The sequence below is a fragment of the Erinaceus europaeus genome, chromosome 8 (genome assembly GCF_950295315.1).
Source record: "Erinaceus europaeus chromosome 8, mEriEur2.1, whole genome shotgun sequence".
NCBI lineage: Eukaryota > Metazoa > Chordata > Mammalia > Eulipotyphla > Erinaceidae > Erinaceus > Erinaceus europaeus.
In genome coordinates this window covers 47,811,321-47,829,107 of record NC_080169.1, presented here as the reverse complement: position 1 = coordinate 47,829,107, position 17,787 = coordinate 47,811,321, and the positions used below count along the sequence as shown (strand labels likewise).

The 17,787-nt window shown below is 37.1% G+C and overlaps 1 protein-coding gene across 1 annotated transcript in view; it reads right to left on the bottom strand.

The window, feature by feature from the left end:
* Positions 1 to 17,787, bottom strand: part of COL28A1 (collagen type XXVIII alpha 1 chain) — a 301,074-nt gene that overhangs the window by 258,933 nt on the left and 24,354 nt on the right. Inside the window, 5 exon segments of the mRNA XM_060196187.1 lie at positions 283 to 309; positions 5,356 to 5,397; positions 7,031 to 7,084; positions 10,091 to 10,147; positions 13,807 to 13,827. Coding sequence (XP_060052170.1) covers positions 283 to 309; positions 5,356 to 5,397; positions 7,031 to 7,084; positions 10,091 to 10,147; positions 13,807 to 13,827 — 201 coding nt within the window.

Below are 17,787 nucleotides of genomic sequence, written 5' to 3'. Positions count from 1 at the left end.
GTTCTGGAGAGCTATTAAAATGGTCTCTCTACTTTAAAATTTCATATTTGCAGAACTGAGAGCATCTGGATACTAGCCACAGAAATCTGTTACCTTCAACCCTCATAAAATACTTCTATATCTTAAGTTCTCCTGCTAATTTAACAGAATTAAGAGCATATTTAGAAGTTAAGCAATCCAGGATTACAAAAATTAAAGAAAAATAACAGATATTAAGTATATAGATACACTTACATTCTGATTTTTTCTCTCTGAACTTCTAGTCTGTTGTTATTAACTTACCTTCTCACCCTTGTACCCAGGATTTCCCTAATTGAAAAATAAAAGTAAAATATGACATTAGAAAAGCATAGTTGGGGGAAAATAGTAGATGATTTTCATTGATTAAGTATAACAAAAGCATTTCTGAACAGTCTTGGAAAATAAGATGACACAAATATAAGCTATGCCACTTTTATTTTTTCTGATTATTTTTTTATAATTTTTATTAGTGATTTAATAATGATTGACAAGATTGTGGGGTAAGAGGGGTACAATACCCACCAAAAGAGTTCCAAATCCCCTCTGCTCCATTGGAAGTTTCCCTATTCTTTATCCCTCTGGGAAAGTGGACCAAAGATCTTTATGGGGAGCAGAAGGTGGAAGGTCTGACTTCTGTAATTGCTTCTCTGCTGGGCATGGGCTATGCCACTTTTCTTTGTATATACAGTAGGGAGAATTTTTTAAAATCCCCTTTCTTAAATGCTGGGCTCAATTTGGGTATATGTTAGTATAAAGACTATATACTGAAGCTCATCATAGAAGCTCTCTAGTGGTCCTTACAAATTGACTAAACCATCACAGCTGAGAATGCTTCATAGAGACTTATAAAAATTGGCTTTGAAAATGAACTGAGATAATGACCTTTAAAAATGTATGTAAATATTTATATCCATGATAACCCTCCTTTCAAATTTAGTCTAGAATATATAGGTAGCATCAAGAAAATAAATGGTTCCTTTATCAACCCTTGTGAAACAGTGACCTTTACGTTACTATATTTTATCTCCAACTAAATAAGGAAGCAGTGGTTTTGCTCCTCTAGGCAGAATCCTGTAGAGCCTTCTCTATTGTGTCACTGTCACAAGCTCTTTAAGTAACACAATACTAGTTATTAAATGGACTGGAGAATTACCAACTCTAAGAAATAGAAAGTCTTTTCAAAAAAGAATTTTATTTTTTTCCTGCAAGTATAGTTTTCAAGTCTGAAAATAGAACTGTAAGATGTATTTTAAGTGAGCTAGAGAAACTAATGAAATAAGCAAGCTATTATAGTAGTCATACGTGAGTCTGACTGCCAAATTTTATTCTGTGTATAGATGGCATTTTTTTTTTTACAAAAGGTAAGAAAAAACCTTCAGGAAGGAAATAACATTTCACTTCAAATGAGCTAAGAAACAGATAAAGTAGAAATAGTCAAAAATATTATTAAACTACAATTTAATCCATTTTAGAAATACTTTTTCACATGGGTGGTCTAAATATTACATTCATGCTTGAAATTCAAGTCCATATTATAGACAGTTAAAGTGAGGCTTTCTACTAAGACCATTCAGTGACTAGCCAGTGGCACATCCAATAGTAGAGCACACACATCACCATGCATGAGGACCTGGGTTCAAGTCCCTAGTCCCCACCTGCAGGGGTAGGGAGCATCACAACTGGTGGAGCAGTGCTACAGGTATCACTCTCTCTTTCTCTGTCATTCCTCCCCCACCTCCTCACTTTACCTGTCTTCATCAGAAAAATAATAATAATAAAATGAAATAAAGGGATAATGTAAGTTTGATTTGGATGGGGTTTTTTTCAAGACAATTCATATCTGTAATGCTAACAAAAGCTACATTTCTAATCCTAGGAGTTTTGTGTTGCCCTCTATCTCTTACCTCTTTTTTATATACTGTAATTTTGTTTATACTGATTTTCTTTCTAAACTCCTTGGGCAGCTTATTGTTTGCTTTCTATCAACTTTTCCTTTCTTCATTTCTTCCTTGTGTCCTTTCTCCCTTTCAGAAAATCTTAGTCACTAGTTTTAAGAATATTTAAATTTAAAATATCCAAAACTGCACTCATCAATCTCTGCCAAATTTTAATGATATTTCTATATTTATTAATGGTAAGATCATATCTCAACTTATTAAAAAATCAAGTTTGGGGGGCCAGGTTAAGCATACAAAGTACAAAGAGTAAGGATTCCGGTTCGAGGCCCCAGCTCTCCACCGGCAGGGAGGTTGCTTCACAAGCGGTGAAGCAAGTCTGTAGGTGTCTATCTTTCTCTCTTCCTCTCTATCTTCCCCTCCTCTCTTAGCTTCTCTCTATCCTATCCAATAAAATTTTTTTTAAAGAATCAAGTTTATAATAATCTACTTAACATCACATTTCTTTAATACAACCAGTTCAAAGTCTCCGCCAGCTTCCCATTGAACTTGATCTTAAATTTAATCTCCCAATCCTGTTCTAAAGACTCCAGCATCTTTGGGGCCAATAAGAGAGCTCTCTTGCATACTGCACTCATTTTATCATGGACATGACCCAGGTTCAAACCCCTCCCCTACCACACTGATAGAAAAATGGTATCTTCCTTTCTGCTTTCTGTCTGTCTCTGTCTTTCTATCTGAAAAATTCCATCTGGAGTAATGAAGTCCCAGTGACAACAAGAAAGAAGGGGGGGAGGAACAGAGTCCCTTCATCAACAAGTCTTCATCAACAAGTTCTTTCTTCTATTTTTTGAGTCAGTCAAGCTTGTCCCCACATCAGCATCTTTACACCAATACTAGCCTTTCTGCCTAAAACACCTTCATGATCATTTTTTAAATTTTCATAAAACTTCTCACTGAAAAAAAAACTTCTCTCTGATTAAAATTCATACTTAATTCCTTTGCCTTTTTTTTCATTTTATTGTCTTCTCACCTTTCTGTGTTGGGTATCTGCTTTAGAACATTTTTATGAGACAAGGATCTATCTTGCTTTTACTTATGTCACTAACACCTTACCAGTGCATGGTAAATGCCCAGTAAATATCTGTCAAGTATATGAGTTAGCCACTACATACCATGATATTACCCTTTCTCTATTCTCAGTGTTCTCCTTTCTAGTTTGTCATCACTGTAGCCCAATGCTGTCAAATATAATGTAGATTACAAATGTTATCCAGATGTGTAATTTTAATTCTCTAGTGACTATTAAAAAGCAAAATCTGAATAGCTAAATTTAATTTATACTAGTGAATTTATATAAAGTTGCTAAATACTGTCATTTCTATATATAATCGAGATGAAAAAGTGTTACTAGAATGGTCTGCTCTCTTTCATTACCTCTTTTTTGGTGCCAGGGTGTTAAAGTCAGTATATTTTACTCCTATAGTACTCCTCAACTTGAACTCACACCCAAGTGTTTATTGGCTGCGTGTAGCTAATGGTTTTAGTATTAGCCAGATCTGACACCAAATAGCTAATGTGGACCATAGCAGCAAACGTTCTATAAAGTTCTCCTTCTTTCTAATTTTCCCACTTTACCTTAGACCCATTCCACATTAATCTTCTAAATATACAGCTATTGGTAGCCAGCAAAATAGGTCACTTGCATAGTGTGCTACTTTTCCATGTATATGACCCAGGTTTAAACCCAACCCCTACCACAATGAAGGAAGTTTCTGTGCTGTGGTGTTTCTCTTTCTCTCCCTCTGTCTCCATCTAAAAAAATTAAAAATAAATAAATACATATAAAGGTGTTGGATCATGTACTTAACCTAAGAGCAAACTGACTTCCATACCTGAGGCTCCCAGGTCCCAGATTCAATCCCCCACACCACCATAAGCCAGATCTGAGCAGTGCTCTGGCAAAAAGAAAGAAAGAAAGAAAGAAAGAAAGAAAGAGAGAAGAAGAAAAGGAATGAAGGAAGAGAAAGAAAGAAATGAAATCATCTCCTTACCTCATTTTGTATGGAATTTGAAGGTATCATGTTAAGTGAGAGCAATCAGAAGGACTAGGGTAAATACCAGATATTATCTATGGATGGGACTTAAGATAGAAAGAAAGAAAGAAAGAAAGAAAGAAAGAAAGAAAGAAAGAAAGAAAGAAAGAAAGAAAGGCAAAACACAGAGTAAAGCTTGGGCTGCCTGTGGTCTGCTGCAGTAACACCAAGAACTGCAGTAGGGAGGGAGGACAGTTGGAGGGTAATTGAGAAGACACTGATGACCCAGGAGGGCCCTGTCTGGTGGTGGGAATGGTGTGCAGATATCTATTTCAAAAAGAGAAGAAATTGTACCCATGTGGCAACAACTGTATTATAAGTCTTTATTTTCCTAATAAAATGAAAATGTTAAATCTCTAGGTTTGAGTCCTGGGATCCTATTTACCTATCCATGGGGACAAGTAGAGAGGAGAGATTAAAGATGATCAGCTTTTTATTTCATGCACATTTCTGTGGTGTTTGCTATACTGATGCAGTTTTTCAGGAAAAAAAATACAAAGAAAAAATGAAATCTCTGATAAGTTCTAACTTGTTATAATAAGTCAGCCAGGGTGATACTTTTTGGCTGTAGAACTGGCTTTATAGAAACATAGTTTCAAATGTGCAATTATTTTAGGAAGGAGTGCTTTGCTTCTTTTTTTATATTTATATTTATTCTTTCCATTCTTTGGTTTGATAGGACAGAGAGAAATTGAGAGGAAGGTGAGATAGGGAGAGAGAAAGAGAGACACCTGCAGCACTGCTACACTACTCATGAAACTTCTGTCCTTCAGGTGGGGTCCGGGGTCTTGACACATGGTAACATATGAACTCAACCAGGTGCACTACTGCCCATCCTCTCAATTATGCAATTCTTATGTTCCCAGTATTTTCAAATTTTAATTAAAAAATATATATAATTTTATATTTTAGTATCATATTGTTTTATTTTATTTATAGAGAGATGGAAAAGACAGAGAAACTAATCACAACAACGAAACTGCCTTCAATGCATGGAGGCCAGGCTCAAACCTGGGTTGTGCACATGATAAAGCAGCACACTATCCAAATGAATTATTTTGCCAGTCCCAAATACTTATTTGAACCTTTCTCAAATCTCAAATTAAAGAAATGCCATGTGGCTGACCACACTGATCCTGTCATTAATCTTGATGAACAGAATATTCTCTCTTCACTTGATCTTGTCTTTGATCTTATCAGTCCAATTGTCAGTCTTAGCTGCCAAGAATACATGTGAATACAAATAATTCTTACACTAATACTGTAGGGTTCAAACTAATCCGTTACATATTATGAGCAACCTGTGATTACTTTCTAAGAAGATATTCCAATTATATACGTACCCCTAGGCCTCTTTCTCCAGGCTCTCCTTTCTGAGCATCGCCCTATGATAAACAAAAACTCAGTCAGAATTCCAGTCCTGCAGAGTAACTGATTGATTGCTCCAAAAAATGCATTATTCAAAATTCCCAGATTAACTGACTGACCAAAGGGGGAAATATCTTTGGCCTTTACTGTTGACATTTTCACCAAGCAAAGAAGAGGAGAAAATAGTGATTCAGATAGCCTTTGCCCTTTGGAGTAAAGCCAGATGTATAAGGTATAGAATCTAGGTAGGCTTTCACAGCTTAGACCAAGTCACACATCCCAGTTTAACAACATAGCCGTTGTTCTCAAATATAGCACTTTACTAACTTGGAGCCAGTCACTCTGGCTTTTCTCCAAAGGATGTTGGAATGTTTTCCAAAATGTCAACAAGAGTGATTGCTTGGTTTCAGCAAGACTTAGGAAAATATATTATGTGGCACAAAATTACAAGCCAAATAAATGCAATGTAAAGGTAAAGTTGCAACAGATACTTAACAAAACCAGAAGAAGACAAAATGGCATTAATTTGGACCCATATAAGTTGAGAGCATTGCCGTGTGTGTGTGTGTGTGTGTGTGTGTGTGTGTGTGTGTGTGTGTGTTGTAAAACTACCAAGGGTGTTTTCCATTTCTTTTCTTAAACAATAAGGCAACTGTCATATATACCTTCATAAATTTAACTTATATTTTTCATGGCTTCCCTAAAAAATTCTCAGAAATAACATTTCTTAGATTAATTTTTTTAATATTTGAGTGCCTCTCATATATTATCTAATTATTTTCTAAAATGTGTGTACCAAGTTAACTTTGCAATAAAGACCAACTCACTTTTGCCACATTGATGTCACTAATTATTGTTTTAACATGTCTTACATTAACTACTATAAGAAATGTCTTTTAAAATTTGAAACAAACTACACAGCTATTAAGAATATGAACCCACCTTCTCTGGCTAATCTTGGATGGAGCTAGAAGGAATTATGTTAAGTGAGATAAGTCAGAAAGACAAAGATGATGGGATGATCCCACTCATAAACAAAGGTTGAGAAAGAAGAACAGAAAAGGAAATTCAAAGCAGAATCTGAGTTTGGAGTAGGGCACCAAAGTAAAAATCAGTGGGTGAGGGGAGGGGGAGGGATATAGACCTTTGGTGGTGGGAATGGTGTTACTATACACCCCTATTAACTTACAGCCTCACAAATAACTATTAAAAATGATTGTGGTTATCAGAGCACATAAGAGGGGAAGTGGAGGCATAGGGAAAAGAGTTTCTTTAGTGCAATGACACTGGACCTCTTGTGAAGGGTATAGTAAGTAGTACACACACATAATTAGTAGAATTAATTTGATGAATTACATTGCACTAATATAATAATAATTAATTGTACTAATGATGATGATCTAGATCATCATTATTTGAGAACAAGATTATTCTGTTCTAGTTTCTAAAGTGGACATACATGGCTGAGATATAAAAGATAACACAACCCAGACAAATAATGTAAGAAGCAAACATTCTTAATTCTTCTCAAAAATTATGAAAGTTTTACCATCAACACATACCATAATGTTCTTTATTTTCTTAACATTTACTCTAAAATACATCTACAAAGAGGCACATTTATTTAAAGAAAGACAGTTACTCATTTACCGGGTTTCCTTTTGGTCCTCGCTCACCTTTGATACCTGGGTTTCCATGTGTACCCTGAAGCATAGAGGGAAAAAGACTACAGTGAACAGGCACCTTTCAGTTTTCTATACCTTATAATAATTTCTAATCAATAATTTTATCTTATAAAATAAAAATTTTATATTATTATTATTATTGTATTTTTTGCCCTCCATGGTTATCGCCGGAGTTCTTTGCCTGTACAACAAATCCACTGCTTCTGGCAGCCATTATTCCCATTTTTGTTGTTGCTGTTGTTGTTGGAAGAGGAGGATAGGACAGAAAGAAATTGAGAGAGGAGGGAAAGATAGAGATAGGGAGAGAAAGACAAACACCTACAGACCTGCTCCACCACTTGTGAAGCGACCTCCCCGTGCGTGGAAAGCCAGGGACTCGAACAAGTTTAACTTCTTTAAAATTACTCTTTCCTTTACTATATACCAGAAAGGCTGCACTGTGTTAAATACACAGAATCTCTGAATTTGTTTAAGAGAAAATTTCCTACTCTCTTATTTAAGGTACAATTTTAAAAGATGTCAAAGGAGAGTTCTCCAATCCTATTCCAGAAAGACACTTTGTCAAAAGGTGGGGGGAGTAGGGGGCCAATAAATGCTAAGTTACATAGTTCATGAATAGCCCTATCAAAATATAGTACATAGATCTCTTAACAATAACAAAAAATCTATGTCATATTAGCTCAACAATTATAAATTTTCTTATAGTCCATTCTAAATCACAACTGAGTATCTTAAGTAAAACTTCTTCTGAAACTCTCAAAGTATAAGAAGTATAAATGAAGTCTTTACAGGATGGAAAAATTAAAACTTGGGACACAGTTTCTACTGGCTGCTAAGTTGCAATATAAGGTATCTAATTCAGCCATTTGAAGGGAAAAGAAACAAACACTTCTAGTAATGCCTTGATTGGTAGACTAACTTGAAAGTAAAATATGTCATAATCCAAGAAGTCCACAGTATACATTCCTCTCCCTGCCCACAAATGCATTAATTTAAATATTGATTTCATGCATTTTTCTGAAATATCTCAAAGAGCACCTGACCTACACCACTTAAATTAATGGAATACCAAAAAGGTAGCATGAATATCTCTTATGATAGAAGTTAGAGAAATGTGCAATATCTCCCGATACTGTGACATCATTTGCAATGTCCTCCCTTCCTAGTATCTGGCTCCTGCCAGATATTAGACCAGAAACATATTTTGTGATTATTATACCAGTTATTGAATTCTTATAATAAATCCACTTGTGTACAATTAGTGACCAAGAAAAAAAATTAGTGACCAAGTAATTATTTCCATTTCACAAAATTTATTCTAATCAGCAAAGCTTTTGACCAGTTTTCTTCCCAGAAGACCACCGCAGGCTAACTTCCTGAGGGGTCTGGATCCCATTTCCAGGCAGAATAGGATAAAATTTTTCAATCCTCCACACCACCATAAGCCAGAGCTGAGCAGTGGGTCGATATTGGGGTAGCTTGGAATGTTCCTACTCATGACCACAGAATGTGAAATCAGATCTCTACAGGGATGCAGAGGTCACATAGGCTCCTAAGCTGAATATGGGCCCCAGACCAAATCAAATTGATGGAGTTTACAGTCAACAATATTTAAACATCTTCTCTATATTAGGGAGCTACTCTCCTCCCTGATCCAGCTTTCTGTCCCTTTTCCAGCCATAACATCACCTTCCCAGACAATAACTTGGATCCACCTGCAAATCAGATTTCATGCTCAGAGGAAAAAAAAAATTAGTATAGCTACAGGCCCTTTGAAATATAACTAAAATATGCCTGCTACCTATCTACAAAATGGAGGACCCCTAACACTTCATCTGCACTATTCCAGCCTTTAGGTCCATGATTGCTCAACAATTTGTTTGGCTTTGGATGTTAACTCTCTTTTCAGCCACCAGGTTCCAGATCCTAACATGATGCTGACCAGACTTCCCTGGACAGACAACCCCACCAATATGTCCTGGATCTCTGCTTCCCCAGAGCCCCACCCTACTAGGGAAAGGAGAGGCAGGCTGGCAATATGGATCGACCAGTCAACGCCCATATTCAGTAGGGAAGCAATTACAGAAGCCAGACCTTCCACCTTCTGTATCCCACAATGGCCTTGGGTCCATACTCCCAGAGGGATAAAGAATAGGAAAGCTATCAGAAGAGGGGATGGGATATGGAGATCTGGTGGTGGGAATTATATGGAGTTGTACCCCTCTCATCCTATGGTTTGGTTAATGTCCCCTTTTTTAAATAAATTTTAAAAAAATTTTAAGGGGGGGTCAGACGGTAGCACAACGGGTTAAGCGCACATGGCACAAAACTCAAGGAATGGAGTAATGATCCTGGTTCGAGCCCCTGGCTCCCCACCTGCAGGGGGGGAGGCAATAGAGGGGGTGGTCTCTTCACAGGTGGTGAAGAAAGTCTGCAGGTGTCTGTCTTTCTCCCTCTCTGTCTTCCCCTCTCTCTCCATTTTTCTCTGTCCTATCCAACAGCAACATCAATAACAACAACAATAATAATAACCACAACAACCTTAAACAACAAGGGCAACAAAAGAGAAAAAAAATAGCTTCCAGGAGCAGTGGATTCTAGTGCAGGCAAGGAGCCCCAGCAATAACCCTGGAGGCAAAAAAAAAAAAAAACTTTGCCTGAAGCACTAAGAATTAGTATGATCGCTTTCATTCAAAGACAAAAATTCTGACCCCAGCACCCACATCAAAAATGACACTGAAGACCCTTGGTGGGTGGAGGGTGAAGAGATCCTAAGTGGAAACAACTTAAACCAAACCTGCCTTCCATTTAGGTCAATGAAATCTCAGTCTCCTCCTTACCCAAGGACAGACTGTGTCTTTTTAGTAACAAATGAAAGAAGCCAACAGTCCTATCTGCTGCTATTTACACACAACAGCTTTTGAAAAGAACAGAAGTACCCCCCAATGTTTTCAAATGCAAATAAAGCTTTCAAAGCTAGATCTCCCCAATTTGACTCTTAAGTTCAAAGTAGAAGTATACTCACAGGAAGCCCTGGATCACCTGGATCCCCCTTCTCACATTCACAAATCTTGTGTTCACACTGAATCAATAATGAAACACGGTGTTAAAACATAGTGAAATAAAGTGTTCTGTCTTGATTCTTTACACAACTAAATAGAACACTACCTTGCAGAAATTTCATCTTGCAAACTATGGAGACTTGGCTCTCCCTATTCACTGTTTCTAGGGAAATTCAGATATAGGAAGAGGCAGCTAATAAAGTAGAATTAAGTATTACTATAGCTAACTAAAATAGACATCCTATTTTAAACACATGTACAAAGACTAAGGAGGTGAGTCAGCAATAAAGCTCAGGACTTGGCATGTGTGAAACCCTGAATTTGATTGCAGGCACCAAATGGGGGCAGCATGGACAGCACTAAGGATGAAAACACATGGACCTCCACAGATGGTGGCATACTCAAGTATTTCTCCGTTTCTATTTCAGCCACCTATCTCCAAAAATATAGAATAAAAAACTGGGCCAGAGAGACAGTTCAGTGGTATCACGCATATGTGAAGCCCTAGGTTTATTCCCTGACACCACATTTAAAAGGGGGGAACACTTCTCCTTTGCTAAAGTATGGATGGAAAAACAGGAACATAGGCCAGAAGTAGCTGGTCTGATATAGTGTATACTTTGACATGAATGAAGATCTGAATTTGAATGCCTGGCCACCATATGGGAGCACATTGTACAGGGAAAGCTTCAAGAGTGGTAAAGCAGTACTATGGTTTCTCTTCTTCTCTCTGTTTGTCACCCACTCTTAAAAAAAAAAAAAAAAAAGTCTGCTGGCAATGATGGAATCATGCAATTGTGACACTCCAAGAAAATCCTTAGTGAGGGAAAAAGAAGAACAATCTCTAGTTCCAATAAAAAGAGGAAATAAGTATTTTCAATGAACTTCTGACATTTCTACTATTTTTCTTCTATATAGCATTTCAAAATTCAATAATATACAAATATCATATATACTCTTAAATACTCATACTCAGTAAAGGAAAGATTTTTATTTATGTTTATTTTGTTACCAAGTCTAAGGCATGTACTTCTTGTTTTAAGTTTTCTGACATCAAAACCAGTCTTGTATAGATCAGGGTCAACAGACATGAGGCTGTTATTTTCTGCATATTCACATCAAAAATTGGAGAACAAAATGTTAGAAAACATCAGAGACACTACCAGAGCACTCTAAAAATGGTGTTGCTACCAAATGTGTTTGATAACATGTAAGTTTGTTTTGTGTGGGAAAAATCAGAATATCAATGACTGAGACAAAAAGTGATTCAAAAGATTCTAATTCTGAGTGTGAAGTTTTAGAAATAAATAATTTAGCTTGCTTTACTTTTTTCCTATCTGTGTATACAAAAACGATACATGATCTTTAAACTTATATCTAAATATATCTAAAAGAATTCTGTTATTGGCATAACATTAAGAAATTGTAACTGATAAAAGAAACTGACATAGTTCAATTGACAACTGATGTCATAATCAAAGATTACTTTTATTTCTTAGTGGAATATAGTTTGTGTTATAGTTTATGTCTGACCATTTGTAATTCAACAGAACAAGGTCCTCTCTACAAAATTTGACTGGCTCTCATTACTTTATAAAGTTCTTCCTATAAATGACCTGATGTTAAGAGTCTGATGCTGTGCCAACCAAGCTAATAGGGCCTACATGGCCTGATGTTAAATAAACAGCTTGTTAAATAATGTTCATTTGTTCCAAAATTTTTTGTTAAGAAAGCTGAAGAACCTTCTGTAAGCTGATGTTATTTAGCAATAGTACTAAGTACTACCCATATAATATTGTTCAGGTTCCTTTTACCACTGGGCTGGTTGAAGGATAAGGAATTTAGGTCAACCATCCATAGGCTTCCCAGTGCGGCAGGGCGGGGGGTTGTTGGGATGGAACACAGTCTTTTGATGGTGGGAATGGTGTTTATGTTATGTACACTCCTATTAAAGTGTAGACATATAAACCACTATTTAATCAATATGAGAGGGGAAAAATTGATCATATGTCTAGAACTTCTTAAAACACAGACTGAGTCTTTTTAATACATAGGCTGTCTTAGATATGTTGAATCTCTCAAAAGCCTAGACCAGGGAAAACAGAAGCAACCGGTAGCACAGCTATATAAAAGATGCTGGGTATTATACCCCAATCCCTAACAAAGGGACTTTTCAAAGTTAACCCAATAACCAAATAATGTGATGATAACAATAACTATCCATTGTCTTCTTGAACCCTAAGACTGCAGGAACCTCACGTTTCCACTATAGAGCCTATATTTCCCCAAGTCCTAAAACCTTAGGGTGGGGCCCACTTTCCTGCATGCTTCTCTCAATTCAAATCAAATAATATTGCATCTGCGGATCACAACCCAAGCAACACAACCCAATCAACGCAACAAATGCCACCCCAGCATGCTTCATTTCAGACTGTGTCCAGAGACTTCAGGTGTGGAATGACAACCCTCCAGCTTCATCACTGGGGTGAGACCTTTCCTTTCATACTATGCTCTAATTCCATTCCAGGTGTTCCACTCCTCAATAAAATCCCCAAACCTAGATATAATCCTGATCCCCTGAGATAGAGCATATGTTCACAAGTGCCCATAAACTAGGGAAAAATATATACCTGAAAGCAGAAGTACACAAGAGCCTGCAGGGAATACCCCCCAACACTTCATCTGCACTATTCCAGTCTTTAGGTCCATGTTTGTTCAGCAATTTGTTTGGCTTTGTATGTTAACTCTCTTTTCAGCCACCAGGTTCCAGATGCCAGCATGATGCCAACCAGACTTCCCTGGACAGACGTCCCCACCAATGTGTCCTGGAGCTCTGCTTCCCCAGAGCCCCACCCTACTAGGGAAAGAGAGAGGCAGACTGGGAGTATGGATCGACCAGTCAACACCCATGTTCAGTGGGGAAGCAATTACAGAAGCCAGACCTTCCACCTTCTGCAACCCACAACAACCCTGGGTCCATACTCCCAGAGGGATAGAGAATGGGAAAGCTATCAGGGGAGGGGATGGGATATGGAGATCAGGCAGTGGGAACTGTGTGGAACTATACCCCTCTTATCCTATGGTTTTGTTAATGTCTCCTTTCTTAAATAATAATAAAAAAAAAAAAGAAAGAAAGAAAGCTGAAGAACCTTCTGTAAGCTGATGTTATTTAACAATAGTACTACCCAAATAATATTGTTCAGGTTCCTTTTACCATTGGGCTGGTTGAAGGATAATGAACTTAGGTCAACCATCAGTAGGAGGACAGGGTTCTTCTGAAGTATCTTAGCCAAGCTATAGCTAACATTAGGCAAACTTCACAAAGCAATTAAATCCCAGAACTAAAGACATGCTTGGAATAAAGGAAATATGTGTAAGACATGCCTAGAATAAAGGAGTCATATCAAAATAAGTAAAAATTGTAGCACTGGTTATCACCGATTTCTAAAATCACATTAAATATTTCCTCTTTTTTTTTTTAACGAATGTTCTAACTTGCAGTGAATAGGGTGGCATAAGAAAATCAAATGGCTGCCTTGAAATAAAGTGGGTCATTTATAAAATAATAAAGCATTTTTATTTAGTCATACCTTATCTCCTAATGTGAACAATAATGCTGATTTGATAATGTGAGCTTTTAAAGTAATAATTCATAGTAATCAAAGCATGTGGTGCTTACCTTCTTTTCAAATAAGATATCCTAGGAGAGAAAAAAGAGTGAAATATTAACTCAATTCATGGTTCTGTTTCCAGATTATTAGTGCTAATTATTCCCTATGGGATATGCAATTTTCAGGAATAGCAATCCAGCCTTTTTAACCTTGTAAAAGCAGTAAGTCCTACCAGCCAACCAGCCAAGAAACACTCTAAGCAATATAATAATAGGAGACATAAAGGGCCCTAAGATTAAAAATTATCTTGTTTTTGAGGGACTTTATTCATTGAATTGCATATTTTATCTTCTATTTCCTACATCAGATCTAAATCTCCATAATTTGGCTACAAACTAAATCAGTCATAATGAGAAATTACCTGTTTTTACTTACAAAAATTTAGGCAAAATAATTCATTGCATATTTTTTTTCCATCACTGAATATATTTAACATAAAGACACTAATTTTAGAGTCATGATTTCATAAAATATTCATAAGTCTTGGATGTCAAATAGTATCAACTTATCATTTTTCAGTAAAAAATAATAATAATAAAATAAAATAAACCATAGGTTCATAGTGATAAAACTTTCCCATATGAGACGTTTGACCTGAGATGTATGATCAAGTTCAGTACTACTTCATAGATTCCTCTACAGAAATGAATCAGCCTATATATTTTCCCAAACAATTTTAAGTATGGTCTTTTAGAGAAATTCACAATCTAGTTTTTGTTCACCATGTAAGTTTCATGCCCTTTGACTCAGTGGAGTATTAGCTGACAACTGCAGCAGAGGCCATGTCTGAAGCCAAACACTGAAAAAAAATTAACCTGTGTTCATAAAGAGAATTACTGCTTTCTTAAGGTAGAAATTGAATCAGAGTAGTGTCTTGTGACAGAATATGAAGGAGTAATTTACATGTGACAACTTTTAAATATTATCACATTCTGTCGTAAGATACTAAAAATGAAGGCTATAATAAGAAGTTAATGATAAGACAGACTTGCAACTTTATGGAGGTCACTACAGCTCTTTGGATTTGCTTTTAATCAATCTTTATTTGCACACAAATTAACACAGATAGCAAAAGATTTCCAATGGCTCTAATGAGTTCTTAGGGTAGTTGACTGGGAATTATGTCCTTCTGGATTCATTCTATTCCCAACATGAACTGGTCATGTGGCCTTAAACAGATCATATCACCTCTCCAGGTTATTTTCTCCTTATACAAAGTGACAAAGACTAGACTGAGAAAATAGCATAAGGATTATAGAAAGAGTCTTTCATGTCTGAGGCACCAAAGGTCCCCAATTCAATCCTTAACACCGTCCTAAAGCAAAACTGGGCAGTGCTCTCGTAAAAATAAATAAATACATGAAAATGTCAAAGGTTGGCCACATGATCTTGAGGACTGTAAAATTCTGCTCACAAATTCTTCCTTCACTTTAGAAGGGCCTTGGCTCAAACCTGGGTCATGCACATGACAAAGCAGCACACTATCTAAGGGGGTTATTGCACCAGCCTTCTACAAAATTTAGTCTCAGCTATGGCCCTCCTCCTTTCTCTGCCCATGGCCTCCATGATTATAAATTACTAGTCAGTGTCAATCCAGACTGAAAGCAGATGAAAGGGGGCCAGGCGGTGCACCAGGTTGAACACACATGTGATCATGTGCAAATACCCAGGCTCATGTCCTACATATCCACCTTAAGGTGGAGTGGGGGAGGTTCACAATCAGTGAAGCAGTATTAGAAATGTCTGTCTTTCTCTCTTTTTCTATTTCCTCCTTTCTTCTCAATTTCTGTCTGTCCTGACAAATAAAAGGGGTACTTGGAGTGAGACGGATTCATCATGCAAGCACCAAGTCTCAACAATAACCCTAGTAGCAGAAAAAAAATTACATATTTTTTGGATTTTTATTATTAGTGATTTACTATTGATTTACAAAATTACAGGATAACAGAGGTACAACTCCACACCATTCCCACCACCAGAGTTCTGGATACCTAGTCCCTCCGTTGTAAGTTCCAGCAGTTCTCCCAAGGTTAGAGATATGGGTTAATAATTATTTCTCCAACTATCTGTTTATATTTGTATATATTCGGCCTTTTTAAAAAAAAATTAACAAAAAAATTAACTTTTTGTGGGGGCTGGGCGGTAGTGCAGCGGGTTAAGCGCATATGGCACAAAGACAAGGATGGGAGTAAGGATTCCAGTTCCAGCCTCCCCCCCCCCCCCATGGGGATGGAGGGGTGTCACTTCACAGGCAGTGAAGCTGGTCTGCAGGTGTCTATCTTTCTCTCCCCCTCTATCTTCCCCTCCTCTCTCAATTTCTTTCTGTCCTATGCAACAACAATGACAGCAACAACAATAAACAACAAGGGCAACAAAGGGGGAAAAAATAGCTTCCAAGAGGAGTGGATTTGTAGTGCAGACACCGAGCCCCAGCAATAACCCTATAGATTAAAAAAAAAAATTCATGTTTTTTAAAATTATTTATTTATTTACTCCCTTTTGTTGTCCTTGTTGTTTTATTGTTGTAGTTTATGTCATTGTTGCAGGATAGGACAGAGAGAAATGGAGAGAGGAGGGGAAGACAGAGAGGGGGAGAGAAAGACAGACACCTGCAGACCTGCTTCACAACCTGTGAAGTGACTCCCCTGCAAGTGGGAAGCCAGGGCTCGAACCGGGATCCTTCTGATGGTCCTTGTGCTTTGTGCCACGTGCGCTTAACCTGCTGTGCTACCGCCCAGGTCCCCAAAATTCATGTTTTTTAAAGAGGGGGAAAAGAAAGCAGATGAGATACTTTTATCTGTAAGAAGTGGTAGATCACGTGCTAAATGAAAATTTAATTACAGTGACCATCTCACTGTAAAATAGCATTGCCTCTTGCTAGAGCATTTGACTATGCTTAGAGAGCTAAACTGTGTCTGCTTTGCATTTAGACTGCCCGCCCATTACCCTGACAACCCTTACAGACATGGCTTTCACTATTAAAGTGAAAAATCCAAATAGTTAAAATATCTACAGGGGGTGGTTAAATCAATAAATGAAATGTTATTCAGCAGGTCAAGTGAGTAAACAGGGCCAGGTGGTAGTACATCTGATTGGACACATATGTTACAATATGTAAGAGCCCAGAGTCAAACCTCCAGTCCCCAGAAGGAGAAGCTTCACAAGCAGTAAAGCAGAACTACTACTGATATGTATCGTTTTTCCTTCTCTATGTCCCCCTTTTGAGTTTCTCTCAAAAAATAAATAAATGGGAGGCTGGGTAATGGCGCACCTGGTTGAGTACACATGTTACAGTGTGCAAGGACCCAAGTTCAAGTCCCCACGTGCAGGGGGAAAGCTTCATGAGTGGTGAAGCCATGCTGCAAGTGTCTCTCTGTCTCTTCCTCTCTATCCCCTCCTTCCCTCTTGGTTTCTTGTTGTCTCTATCCAATAAATAAAGATAATAAAAATAAATAAATAAATAAATAAATAAGATTTTTTTTTTTAAGTGAATGAATGCATCAGGGACCAGCAAGATAGCTCACTTGGCAGGATAACTGCTTTGTCATTCATGCAGCCCAAGTTCAGATCTACCCACTACAGCAGGAGAAACTTCAATACTATGGTGTTATTCCCTTGCTCCCTTTGTCTCTCTCTGTCTCTGTATCTCTCTACCTGAAAAAGTCAGGCTGGTGTGGTGAAGCCCTAAAAAAAAAAGAAGAAAGAAAAAGACAGGTGAGTGAATCAGGTCTATGTATTTCAGCCTCAAATTTTCCATTAATGTTGACTGAAGGGGAAATTATAGGTGTCTGTGGAGCATATGACCAAAATTATGAAACTGTTTCAAAAGGAGTTCAAAAGATAATAAAAACAACTTATAATTCAAGTTGAGTTTAGTATTTCAAGCAGCTGGTAAAATAAGTACAAATTCAAAGTGTTGTCACCTTACAATATTTTTCTAATATGTAGACCCTTCTGTTATTGAAAATGAATTTTTAAACTCAAGAGTT